A 14,825-nucleotide genomic window follows, 5' to 3' on the forward strand; every position below is an offset into this window, starting at 1 on the left:
GTATTGTGTTTACCAGAAAGTGAAGGTACTGTACTCCCAATAGTTTACAGCATGTGCTTCCATTTCCTTTTTTGAATAATCTTTCCTTTAAAGGAATGCCTGAGACACTCTACAGTAAAGGTACATATTCAAATATTCCTGTCATGGTACTTACCCCTGGACACTCACTTCCAAAGGAAGACCCATACTTGTTCTCCTTGTGATGTTGTTGAAACAGAGGCCACCATAATACACATGATAATCATATTTATGACATTTATATAATCCATATATTAACTGTGTATACTTCCTTGTATCTAATACAGTGGGTCATACCCCTTGTACATTAATGGGATGGTGTTTACTTAGCAACCATGCATGGTAACAAGTAGAGTGTTTCTTAGAGAGACAATTTCTAATTGAGTGTGAATTAGCTTTGAAAGTGAGATAGTTCATGAGTTATTCATTGTTTGCTACTGTTGCTATACACTCAGCATATTGACAGCCTTTACACCAGGAAATGAAGATGTAGAATATAAAGAAACCTTGTTGCTATGGCTATAGTTACAGACCTCACCTTGTGTGTTGGCCTGCTTTACTAAAATTTGGCAATGTGCCAATTGCTGTACTAGTTGAGTTGTGTCTTATGTTTTGTTGTAGAAACAACTTCAAGAGGCCATAGAGTTATTGGATAAGGTGAAGAAAAATGAGTCATTGCCAGGAGTTACCAATAGTCAATTGTGGGAGGCACAAAAGATTAAACAAGTGAGAGACAAACAATATGTAATGTGTACCCTTAGGGTGTGTTGTGTGTGGTAGTTAATTGTTTTGTTGCCCACTGATACCATACCACATTTATCATAACATTTAAACTGAAAAATCATTAAACCACCCAAGCAGGTAATGCAACATTCTCTTTAGATAGTTTATTCTGATTCACTGTGTTCGTATTTATCAATGTACTGATACTGATACTACTAGTATCTTATTGGACTTGTATCAGTAAAACCATAAATGTCTGATGTCAACCGATACTTTGTATGGTGAATTGCTTCTCAAGATGGTGGCATACTTAGCACATCAAACGGAGTTGAGCAAGAGTTGATATAATCCATAAATTCTTTGAAAGAGTCCAACCACAGAAATGGCAGAAAGCCATGAAATAGGATTTGCTGAAGCCATAAGTGATTGTTATCCTTGATGGCCAGGTGATTAGACTAGCTATTTCTTGTGAGTGATGGCTGTGTGCTGTGTGGAAAAGTATTAGTGGTATTGGCTATTTCCACCCAAGTTCGGATTGCTAGTGAAAATGTGGTATCAGTGCATCACTATTCATATTAGCAAGAGTATATAATAGAAACCAAGAGTATTGAACGGGTGTATTACCCTGTGATTAATCATTGCATAAAGTAACACGGATATTTCAGTAATCGTTCGTTTTCATTGCCATTAAGGGTTGCTGTATTTAGCCCAATTCGGCCACTAAACCAAGCGAAAACATGATAGCGTTAAAGGGAATTAGCTAATGTTAAAGTTCTGGTACTGCCAAGCGGATCCCTGAAGGCGTGGCAACACGCTCGTTTGTGCAACCGTTGTTTTAGCGAGCTGGAGTTATCTTGGGTCCTTACTACACTTTCTTTGTACAATAACTGTTGAATACGTCTAGTACTTGGTTGATTAACACGGAAAACTGGCGAACAAAGACCCATTGCCACGTACACATTTAAAATTACCATTTCACGTAAACAAACAATTACTGAAATATCCATGTTACTTTATGCAATGATTAATCACGGGCTAATACACCATTCGACACTCTTGGTTTCAGTTATATACTCTTGATATTAATATGCTATCCCTTACATCCCATGTATACACAATTACACTATAGTCCTGATTCAAAACTATACAGGAAGTTTATCTATCTAAATCTAATCTATCTATCTGCCTGTTGGTTTCTTATGTTTGCAAAATTCTATTATTGGAGATATCCACCATTGGAACTCATGAGGTGTCTAACATTGTTTGTTGCTATGACTACCTCATTTACAATGACAATAATATTATTGTGTTGTTATCTGATGAAATTCCATTGATCAGTGATAATGTTTTTGTTTGTTTATTCAGCAACTGATTATTGTGTTCCATTCCAGGCGATCATTCATCCTGACACGAATGAAAAGATATTTATGCCATGCAGGATGTCTGGTAAGGGATGTGGTTTGCAGTGTTTTTGTTTGGGTGTATTGTGTTTACCTTATCATATCCATTACAGGGTTTGTACCATTTGGGAGTGTTACTGTAATCGGGTTGTTGTTGCCTAACCAAACCTTAGCTCAAATGGTGTTTTGGCAAGTATGTCGTTACATTATGTAACCTATACTTGTTGTGTTTGGTTGTTGTTTATTTACTGATTCTGTCCTCATGGTAACCAGTTTGTTTGTTTTGTTTGTGTCTTTCTTCACTGGTGATGTTTGCTAACTGATGGTTCCATGTGTTGTTTGTGTGTGTCTTTGTCTCTCTTGTAGTGGATTAACCAAAGCCACAATGCTTGTGTCAACTACTCCAACAGAAATGCAGGAAAGGTACACCCCTTTATCTTCGTTTCTCTGTCCTAGAATGCTCTTCTTTCTTCCTTATACATCTGTTTTTCCACTGAAATATAGTTGGTCACTTTTGAGTGATGTATGTAGATAGTCTTACAGTTTTAATTATTGTTGAAGTCTTGTTTTCCTGCTTAAGCTGTGTAGAAGCCACAGGATTAGAATACCCTAGTAACCGTAGTAACCCACCTGCCTGCCTATCACAGTCAGCTAAAAATCTGTTCACCATTTTTGCCAATTAGAATTACCATGTATTACGTAACATGATCATGTTTATACTATTTACCATGCTTAGACCACCTTGAAATCTTATTAACCCTGATCTATAACCATCTGTATAAACTACTTAGAACAACTACCTGACTGAAATACCCAGTATCCCACTTCCAGTTCTTGGTAGTGTTGTTTTGTAAACTTGGGAGTGAGTCTCTAATTACACATGTAACCCAGTATCCTCATTTGGGAGATGTATTTCTTTTTGCTCTCACAGTGTTGTGATGTTTGGAATCACAAGAAAATTTCATCAGTTCCTGAATATGTAAGAGATACTAGCCCCTCATATCTCTTTAATACTAATGGGAATGTTGTTAAGAATCCCCCTGTGGCTATATTGAATTGGCGGGGGGCACCTGAGTATGTACTCTAGGACCAAGTACTTTGGTCTGTACATCTTCACTGCATTCTTGAGTGAGGTAAAGGTTGTATTGACGCATTGGAGTTTTTTGGGACTGATAAACTATATCCTTATCATAGAAGAAAAGGCCTATAACTCGTTGCTCTTGGGCTGTAATTTTTTCTGTGTATCTGTTTGTTACATTGTGTTATTCCTTTCTGGTACAGAATACTGACTACAAAAAGTTTGTAGCTGGCTACATCGGAGCAATCACCAGCGCATGCAGTATAGCTGTGAGTGGGTGTGTTTGTGTTGAACGTGACAGTATTTCATGTGTACACTATCAAATAATTGTTGTAAATAGCCCAACACAGGGCTTGAAATTATGTTTTGGAAAGGATCTGAAAAATCCTGTTATGTGGTTGGACATATTCCATAGTATTGTACAAAAACCTTCTAAATGTGTTCAGAAAGTAGCCAGAAATGGTCAGAAAATAGCAGATGTCTGACCATAATTTCAGGTTCTCCATAGAAGCACACATGAACAATTGGCAAACTCAGCCTGCCTAAGTTTGAAGTGTAGATTCCTAAGTTTTCAGCTCACACACTATTGGCAGCACTATAGTGAGTTAGTAACGACGTGTAGTACAAAGGATTTCTGTCTAAACCAGCCAACTTGAAATACTCCAAATATGACATTTGTATGCAAAATGACCTCCATAGTTTAACCGCTTCGCCTCATAAGTGACCAGGCTTCACTGTACGTATACTAGCAACTGTTTGAAATGTATTCAGCAGAGAAGTGATTCATCTCTGCCTATAGTTTGTTTTATTAACATTTTAACCCTGTCAGCAATTTTGCCACATTGTTGCTATAATGCATTGAGGCCCTTTTGTTCTGTTGTGGGCTGAGTAATGAACTAAATCATTGTTTTATCTGCTGTATGGCAATATTATGTCATATAGCATGATGTAATGTTTCTCATTGTACAGGTGTACACTTGTATAGTTAGCTGCCAACTTGCTGTAGGTGTTTCATCTCTAAATATGTTCATAGTTTTTTATAGCCATTGGCTGTAACTATGTAGTGATTCTCAGTTGATTTAAGCAAGGCCTTTCCTATGCATGTATGTCTTTATAGCCATGTCTGTCAACCAATCTCTGGAATTGCTGGAAATCCTGTTTATTTTCAGTGTATTTCCTATCCATTCTTCTACAGTACATGCTGTTTATATCCTTATACATTCTTGTATATACACCTGTATAATGGTCATTCAATGCTATTGAATAATGGACCTCTCTGTGTTTTGTAAACTGGATTTCCCTGCTTTGTTTATAAAAGCAGTCTTGTTTTTCTAAACTTCTGAAATTATTCTTCCTTCCTTTGGTTGCACTGCATTGCTGACATCAGCTGTTCCTGTTTGGAAATACTTGCCTCCCCTTGTGCAACAGGTGCATTGTGTATATACATTGCATGTGAGTCTTAATAATTGCAGTAAAATACCAGCAAACCATGAGGTTTAGTGCTTCACTTTCGTAAACTTCAAGAAAATGTAATTTGTTTTGAAAGTACCACTTGATAGGTGTATGAAACAGCATTATGTTCTATATTTTGTCAAGAAATCTGAAGGCCCTTACAAAACAAAGTATATACATAGGCCATGTGAAGTGCTATGTGTCTAAATATCTACCGAGCCCCATCATTTGCTGGTTTTGTACTGTGATTATTGAGACTCATCCAATATGTAGTTAAATACAGTGGTGTGTAATGCATGTCCTAGTGCTGTTGTTAGCTTTCAAGACTAATGCTAGGGGAAACTGCATAGAATTTTCAAGTTAAATAGTTGAGATGATATCACTGAAATCCTCAAACACCTTGAGACCAGAAGGTGTCCTGATTTCAGTGGTCTGAATATATGACCAATGGCAAGTGTCCAATATCAAGGTGTCATTTTAGTTCAATAAATTTTAAGAGGAGGTGCCAAAGCAATTCTGCTCCATAAAATTGCTATGTAGAAATATTTGTCATAGCTAGTGAACACTAGTGCAGTGTAACTATGGACTATGTTTTCCAGTATGACCATCAGTTACTGGTAACTATTATACAACACTGAACAATAGAATTGTAACTAGACTTATTGTTCAACTTCTTATGTGCGCTGCATGGCTGCCCTTCAGCACAGATTTTTATTGAACATTTGTTCGTAATGATATCAATGTTGTATATCCTGGGAGATGTTTATTAAACTCTAATTTTCTTGTAATGCCGGTATCCAAGGAATGGTGTATGTGTTCACGGTTGGCTTGGTGACAATGTTCCTAGTACGTCCATGCTTCCACACATGTTGGATCTGTCAGTAGTTAGTTCTAATGACTGCTTTTTTTGGTACAACATGAGCTCTGTTTTATATTCAGACAGTTGCAGTAGATAAAAGGTTTGTAGAGCCTAAGTGACAAAATTGTATGTACATAGTTGTGAAGTAGACAATTCATAATTCGTTAATAAGGGTACTTCAGATCCCAGGTGTATCCGGAATATGTATGTAGAAGAATTCCATTGTAGTATATGCTTTGCAAATAATTTACCGTATATGAGAATAAGTGTAGAATATGTTTGTCTTGTAAGCATTAAAGAAAGGCATGTGGAGTTCTCATGTCCTGGAGCATGTTACAGAGGTAGTTGCTGGCAGGAAGGAAATTATAGGCACTAGCAGTTCACTGCATATTTGAAATTTAATCATCTCCTCTTTACAATGAACCGGTGTGTGATACCAGGAGCCAGTTATGTAATACAGTGGAACCACATCGAAAAGGATATCCTAAAAATGTGGACATTTTAATAATCGGGACTCTTGTCTATGGTCCCATTTAGTGCACGTAATGACAGCTCTCTAATAAGGATGAGATGGTATGTCACAAGCTGTCCAAATTGTAGGGTTTCACTATCTGGTGAGCAACCAATAGTGCTTTGTCCTAGATTAGTTCAAGTTTGGATACCTTAACTGGGTAGTGTAGATACAGTATCCTCAAATGTCTACAATTACACTACAGGTTCTAGTGCGACTCTCCCAACTTTCTTTGCCAGTATCTTATGACAAAAAGCCTTGTTATAGTTTCCTTTTAGTTGCTTTATGTTGTCACTATAGAATACTTGTTACCTGTTGGACTAAAATCGGTCGTTTTTGCACATTCCTCAAACTCCATTTTATCGCTTCTCTGTTATGTATAGTAACAAAGGAGTGGACAGCCAGAGTTTCAGCCTTTTGTGATGAACAGTTTTGGAGTTATAGTGATAGACAGTTGGAAGAGGAAAATTCGATTTGTACAACAATATGGCAAATTAATTGATTATAACTCACGACTGAAACAAGTTATTAAGACGGAATTTGGCTCAGTCTATTCACCATGAACTGGCTTTATGGTATAGTGTTTTTTGTGTACTTCTCCATGCGGACAAAAAAGAAGGCATTCCAATGATGAAATGATGACCGTAAACTTTATTTCTACCACATCGTAACATCCTTAACTCATGTGCCTTACACTGTACAAACATGAAACAAACATTCTCTTACTTCTCATGAAAAGGTGACTCTTGATTTGAGTTTTGTTTCACTGCGTACTGATACGATTAAAACGTGTGTAAATTTTTTATGTAGCACGCGTACTTTTACCCAGTTTGTTATGAAGCAGAATTTTGCGAAAAGGACTGGTTTTTGCTCAGTGGGTCACTTTTACCAGTTTGAGTGCAGTAGATATTGTCGTACCAAGGTTGAGCCCTTTTAGAGGTAAAAATGTATGGTTTGTCTTATTAGCAAAAATGTTTGTCTTTTAGGAAATTTTTGTTGTTGATTAGGTACATGATTTCTGTAAGATTATATTATACTTCTGGTATTGTTAAACAACTTTTAAATTTCTTTCCTTCTCTCCCTCAAGGTTGGTCTCAGTATTCTACTAAAGAGATCCAATGCATTCAGGCCGGCTACAAAGATGATGATTCAGAGATTTGTGCCCTACCCAGCAGTGGGTGAGTGTTGTGTTGTGCAACTGCTGACATTACAAATCATGGCAGTAATGATGTAATATATCATGACATCACCTAGCTGACATCATAGTTGGTCAGCAGGGATGATGTGACTGTATAAGCTGGATTAATAACTGTTATTGTAATTATCACCTCTTTACAATAGACAGTTATTTTTGGTGTGAATGTTTAACTGTTATAAAGAGGTTATCCTCTTTCAGTGTATTCACCCACTAGAGATATTTGTGCTCTTACTTTAGAGTCCTTGATTTTACAATGAGGCAGATATACTATAAAACTGCGATAGTTATCTCACTGAGATGTGGTCATCATGTTACAAGTCTAAACCAGTCATCCCAATTGCATAATTTGTGTGTAAAGCAACCTACTCACCTTAACATTTGGCCCCAAAATGACTAAAATAGAGCATGTTTCACTGTTTCAAACCTTATCAGAGAGTTTCCATAATTCGAAATGTTAGCTAAGTGAATAAGTGAACTGTCTATGCTTTTGTGTGTCACAAATGACCATTGTCCTAGAAGCATGCTGCTATACATGAATTGCCAACTGAATTTGTGTAGTGTCCTGGGTCATAGTGCAAGATGTGAAATGTCTTATTTTACTTTTGAAGTGATTCAGATGAATAAACTTATAAGAGCTGTAGGAATGCCACCAGTACTGGTCTTCCTACATGTGAAAGTATGAATAATAGTTGTGTAATATTGTGAGATAAGGAATCCTGAAACCTTGAAGCTTTACTACCATGGAAACATTACCAGACAGTTTGTCTGCCAGTTTGAATGAGAAAGCTGTGACAAGTCATTTTCTGATGCCTGTGTTAACCCTTCACGTGAACGACTACCGAAACACCCAACCTGTTTTTGATTCATGTTGCTAGGTAGGCTAGGTGCTCGTTTTGGGGATGTATGATAGATTTACTCTGTGTATGATTTACTTTGTCTGTGAAGTTGAAAGAGAAGATTGCGGCTGGTAGACGAGAGCTGGGCTGAGTCTATATGATGTGAGTTGTTAGATAAATGAGGCTCGTAGAAGGCATATTGTTGGGCAATGACAGTGGATTACAAGGTCAAGACATAGTAAGCACCGATAGAACATTGTAAGGCTTACTACTGGAGTATTAGTGTTGGCACTTATAAATTTAATAGATTGGTCTACATGGGATAGTTAGTACATAATAGTGTGTGTGATTCAGTATGTTGGAAGGACATCCCTGAATTGTGGTTATCCTGACCTCCGAATATGTACATTGGTACAGAGGTCTCAGATAGTTTTACTTTCTGCCATCATCTCTTCCTACTTATATTCCAGAATATTGGAAAGTACATTGATAGTATAGTCTTCCAGTCAGATGCAGCTATTATTTCCGTTACTTGCCAAGAAAACATGCACCATTGTCAAAATGGTTTGCTTATTTTTCATATCATATAATACCCAAGTGTCCCATAAAATTTGAATATGTTTTAGTGTAATGATTTTCCCAAAAGATTGATGGTATCTCCCTCATGTGGATACCATCATCGAACAATTAGGACGAGTATTGCATTGTTTATTGTTCTTTTTCTGCATAGAGGTGGTCTCTCTGGACTAGCAGTGTGTAGGTGAGCTGTAGGCATTTGTGTTTGCCAAGTTAGATATTTGCTGAGTTGACTCATATACTTTATCCTTGTTATAATCTGATTTGATATCTTCACTCCCTCTTTGTGAAGTTTGTGTTTCATGTACACTTGGCAAGTCTTCGTTATTTTCTTCTTGCTTGTCTCCTGGCACCATAACAGTGTTAACACTATTTGTTAGGACTGAAACCAACACTGCAAATACTCACATACTTGTTCAGCATTTGGTACTCAGTCAGTATTTGAGTACTCATTAAGATCATGTGGCCCAGCTCATGTGATATATTTGCCATTAAGAAGTGACACTGTGAAGGCTGTGGAGAATTTAATGCACTTCATTGTTAGGAACAATTGTAGTACAGTGTGTTAATTGAAATGTTGTAAACTGCTTATGGTCTAAACCATGTCACATAAATATGGTTACAAGCAGCAAAATAAATCCATGACCATTTCATCATCATTATAGCCACTTGTCTGTCTCTTCTGCTTCCCTTCAGAGTAAGCAACTTCACTGAATGTGCTACACATCTTGTTTCCAATATATCTTGGGAAAGTATTGTGTATTGCGATATTTTTTTGTCGAATTGTAATTAGCTTTTACACTATCGTGATCAATGTAATACCTGTAAATTACTACTAAACATTTCTATTGTACCATAAGCTTGCTTCTTCACAAGAAAGGAGCAGTAAGCGAAACACACTGCTCACTTTACATGCAACTACCTGTGGGCAAGTACTATCTTAAGATACTCTAAAACACAGCCGAACAGAATTTGATTTTTGTCTTTCAGTTTTGTTGTTGGTCTTGACTTAAATGCTTTTTGTGTTAAAGAATTGTGTCACCTTGAAGTGTATGTATGTCACAATACAACACTACACTTCCCCCCCAACCCACGCACACATGCACGCATGCCATGGATATGTATGTATTTAAGCTGGTATGTGTCTGTCTTGATCTAACAAATTACAATAACTAATGACTATAAGTCGCTGTAGTATACATTATGTGTTCTGTTGTTAGCCACTGCCAGTGTGTCCAATCTGTACTTGATGAGACGCAATGAGCTTAAGGAAGGAATTGAAGTGAAGAACTCTAAAGATGAAGTGGTGGGCACTTCGTTTGTGGCTGCAAGAAGAGTAAGAATGATTTAACTGTAAAGTAAATTTTAATTTTACTTTTGTGTGTGTAGTGGTGTGTGTGTGTGTGTGTGTGTGTGTGTGTGTGTGTGTGTGTGTGTGTGTGTGTGTGTGTGTGTGTGTGCGTGCGCACATGTGTGGTGAGGCGTGTAGGTGTGAACATGTTTTGTGTAAAGGATGTAAACATATAAACATTGAAACAAACCATGTAATTTTGCAGTGATTACACTGTTTTGCTAATTTTCTATTTGCCTCCTGTATTGTGGCTGAAAGTCAATTGTGTAACTAGGCAATTGTTTGAAACTGAATGATTTGATTTTGCTATATTTAGATGTTGGAAGCTCCATCTTGTTATAGTGTTTATACAACCAGTCCATCTGTCAACTTATGAATTACTTACTATCAGAGTATACAATGGTAGTTTTTTATTTTAGAAGTGTAGTCTAACATGATCATGTGTGGTAAAATGTCAAGGAGGCTATATAACAGGGCTTGAAATTTAGTGATCCAGTGTTGAAGGGGTTCGTGTATGTATGACAACATGCTAGGAGTATTCGAGTTTTTTATTATTAAATGACAGTTGTAGACAAGAAATCAATATTGTATTTCAAGAGCATCGTACAGTTATAGTGGAGTTTTGGGCTTTGTCATCTAAAAAAATTACCTTTACTTTTCTCTAAAGTATTGGTTTGGTATAACCAAACCCGTAGATGTCTTCCTAAACCCTTCCTATATATATATATATATATTTTTTTTATTTAATTTAACTGAATTTTTGCTGATTGACTAACTGACCGACTGACTGACTGACTGACTGACTGACTGACTGACTGACTGACTGACTGACTGACTGACTGACTGACTGACTGACTGACTGACTGACTGACTGACTGACTGACTGACTGACTGACTGACTGACTGACTGACTGACTGACTGACTGACTGACTGACTGACTGACTGACTGACTGACTGACTGACTGACTGACTGATACTTCCAGCATATTGTGTACTATTCTTCATTTGTAATGCTGTTTACGGGTGGAGCATAGCTGAAACTGAAGCAGAACACCCATAATTCAGTAATTGGTAATTTAGGCATGCGTTCAGTCGTAATTCCGGAAGTGACTGGATTGATTGCAGAGGCACTTCTCATACTTCACTTCATTTGTTACACTATATAAACAGGTGGCACATAGTGAAAGAGAAGCAGAAAGGCCATTACACTGCGTGTTTTAGTAATTGATAGGTTTTAGTAATTGATAGTTGGGACGCACACAATTTACTTTTATAATGTGACTGCATGGTGTCATTCCTGATGACCATCGCATACTGTATCAAACAATATTCTTGTTTGTTAACATTATTCATTACTAATGAATAATGTTAACAAACAAGTATATGGAAAAATTAGAAATTTTACATTTGAGTATATAGGTATCATAGAAATGAAAAGCCAAGGTACACTTGCGGCTATACTAGTTACATCCCTACTTCTATGCTCTGTATATTACCGGAGTAGGAATTAAAATGTCCACTAGAATAGCTGCAGGTGTAGATGACCTCCCTTGTTTTGTTACTTTTTATTCTACCATCCCTACTCAAATTTTCTAATTTTTCCTTACACTTGTAGAGTGTTAAATTTCAAGGTGTGGGGAGGGCACTGACTCGAAAACAAACTTTTGAAATTGCCGTAAGAGTAAATTTGCTGTCAATTTTTCATGTTTGAATCAGTGTTGCTACAGTATGATGGGCTAGAGTAATTTTGTTGCAAATTCCTGTTATCCAGAAAGACACAGGAGTCCCTTAAAATTATATGCCATAGCTTATAAGTGCTCAAAGGGTTGACATTTATAAGCTGTTGCCATTTATAAGTGCCACTGCTGCTGCTGCTACTGCTGTTATATCATGTACTGGTGGTCATTGGTAGTGATCCTGTTAAAACAACCATGTATTCTAAATAAAACCTACTTTACAGCATGACATTACAGTTTAACAAAACTTTAGCATGTGCTGCTGAAAGATGTGTCTCATTTACTGGTTGGAAACCACATTCAGAATGAATAAGCTACATTAAGTGTTAGTGTGTGAGGTTAAAGCTATTTATTGCTATACCACCGCAACCTGTAGCCTCATATAGGCATTGCAACTTTTAATTAGAGAGGGTAGGACATATGTACATTGCATGTCACTTAGTTTAATTGTACTACATGAATCGCCACTGTTGTAACAAACAATGGGGTTTACATAATGTTTCACATAAGCTACAAGGCTTTGTACTTTGTACTTGGATTTCTTGGTAAAACAGTGAATAAAACCCCTCTACTGTATAGTAAAAAACTTTGGCAGTAAAAAAGTTTGGCAAAAACCCACTATTGCAAAATTTACAAAAAAAAACTTTGGCAAATAGGCTTCACCTGAAATTTTTTTAGCTACTACGTATTGTACCGCTCGAATGCAACATTGCTACATGCGAGTGCAAGTGATTAAACAACTTGCCAATTAAGGGACGTGGCAGCCATTTCGATCACGATTCTTTAGGGATGACCAGTCATGATGAAAACAGCTGCCACACCCCTAAATTAGCAAGTCTTTTAATTGCTTGCATTTGTGCGTAGTGACGTTGGATTTGAGTGGTAGCTACCGTAAATGTGTAAGCATCGTTCACTGGTTCTTGTAACATCGCAAATGTCGAGAGCAGTGTTTGGATTTTTGTGAACTCTTATGGGACAATGAACCTCGCGACAATTGAAGGGAACACTTGGAAATACTCACGATACCTGTCACGATACTTCGATATCCATCCTTTCAACGTGGCTAATCTGCTCATGTAATTGCTAAAAATAATTGGCGGATAAAACTTTGGTGATTGTAATGCTATTCGCCAAAGTTTTTTACCGCCAGAATTTTTTACTATACAGTATTTAGTGCATTTACTGTATCAAGGGCTCTTTCACGCAAAGTACATTTCTGTGAAGCTTATGTGAAGTACCATCTAAATATTCAGTGAGCCCCAGTGAACCCGGTTTTGTGCTGTGTTATCCCTCTAGCTTTAAAGGAGTAGAATAGTATTAATGATTTGTTGTTACAGTGATAATCTAGTATTGATAATAAATGCTTTGTATCACCACCAATATTAAAGCTATAATGTATTCTTGCTGATCTGAGATCCACCAAAGTATATGTAAACTGAACAGCAATAGTGACTGTTTAATTAGAGCTTTTTACAAGAAAACACTAGTCAGTGTATGTTGTATTAGAGTGATGGGTATTTTTTGAAGATAGCAGGCTCAGTACTTTATGTATTATAAACTTCAGACATACCTGGATGATGCAGTACCTTTCATAGCAATATGATTTTTAAGGATTGAGGACAAGCAGCTAATAAATCATGTTTCCTATAAGTACACAATTTGTTGTTCTACTTGTGATGCATACCTTTATAAAATGATCCATAGATTGATGGTGGTTACTCCTGACAACTTCTGATCAGTTCCATTTGATTCACCGTTAAATGTCCACATGTGACTCACATGATTAAACCCACAATCCAAAGTAATGATATGGCAAAAATTTTGAATCATGCAAACACAAGTAACCTTTGTAGTGTCATGAATAGACTTTTATCAATATGTAGTTTTAAGCTAATTGAGTTTAAGTTATTCCACCACGTGTTACCATGTATGCCTGTACTATGTAAGCACACATCCCCCTAAAGTTTTATTATTATTAAATGCTATTCCACTAGGGACCTGTGAGGAGACTAAAGCCTGTGAATACAGGGAGTCAGAAACATGTAACTGAAACATGAAGAATGCAGAAAAAATCCCATCCCAGTGGTGACTTGATCCTCTGCAATATGCAGTCTAGGCATGCGCTAAAGGAGCCACAACAGCTGGGATCTGAGATCTCCTCTGCATTCATCCTGTTTTATGCTGGTGCAGATGATTTAGTATCTGTATGTTCTATTAGAGTGTTTATGATCACGCATGTAGCTCACATCCAAGTGCCCACAAAATTATTGAAAATTATTAGCTAAATTAGTTTTATATTATAGCTAAATTAGCCAATTGTTGACCTATAAACACTAGTGTAAATTAAGTAGGGATCCAATGAAACGAGGGATATGAATGATGGTATTACAACATAGCTATGTGGGAATATCCCTACGTTGGCATGTTATTGTAATGCCAAGGTAGGGATATTTCCATGTAGCACCATCTTTTGTATCCTTTGTTTCATTAGTTTTTATTGTTGGATCCCTAAAATAATAATTTACACTAGTTTGTTTACTTTTTTGACTGTTTTATTAGAATTAATGACTGTGGTATTAGGATTAATAGCTTTATTAGAATATTTCAATTTTAAATCTTATCTTGATGAGCTACATATCAAGAGTTATGGCTACCTCGTCTTATCAAAGAGTACAGTGGTACTGTTTAAGTAGGGATCCCCCAAATGTGACCTGATGCCTTTAAAAATCTTCCTAGAGACATCTTACATGATAAAAATCACCTTTGTGGAATAGTATTAGTCCATCTAACATCAAATACAGCATTGATACAAGAAAACACTTATAGGCAGCTGGATATAGAATTTTTTTAAAAATCACCAAAACTCGAATTTTTGTCTGCCTGCCTGCCTGCCAGCCTGACTAGTCGCAAGGCTGGAGGCCAAACAAAGTAGCGCTCGGCCACCGTTTTATGCCACAATAGCAAACTCACCAGTGGCATGGGGCTGCGATGAGTGTGTGCCCTCTGTGCCTTACAAGTCTTTCCTTCTATCTTCAATCAAGCTGGTCGTTGTCTTCTTCAACCATATCAAGACTTTAATTTTCCCT

At 36.9% G+C, this 14,825-nt stretch overlaps 1 protein-coding gene across 1 annotated transcript in view; it reads left to right on the plus strand.

Moving 5' to 3' along the window:
• The window catches only part of LOC136237037 (sideroflexin-5-like), a 31,305-nt gene that overhangs the window by 5,181 nt on the left and 11,299 nt on the right, over positions 1–14,825 (plus strand). The window contains exons 3-9 of the mRNA XM_066027288.1: positions 640–744; positions 2,133–2,187; positions 2,255–2,334; positions 2,508–2,564; positions 3,423–3,488; positions 7,129–7,219; positions 9,872–9,987. Of these exons, the coding sequence (XP_065883360.1) occupies positions 640–744; positions 2,133–2,187; positions 2,255–2,334; positions 2,508–2,564; positions 3,423–3,488; positions 7,129–7,219; positions 9,872–9,987 (570 nt within the window). The remainder of the gene's footprint in view (positions 1–639; positions 745–2,132; positions 2,188–2,254; positions 2,335–2,507; positions 2,565–3,422; positions 3,489–7,128; positions 7,220–9,871; positions 9,988–14,825) is intronic.

Source organism: Dysidea avara, chromosome 10 (genome assembly GCF_963678975.1).
Source record: "Dysidea avara chromosome 10, odDysAvar1.4, whole genome shotgun sequence".
Taxonomy (NCBI): Eukaryota; Metazoa; Porifera; class Demospongiae; order Dictyoceratida; family Dysideidae; genus Dysidea; species Dysidea avara.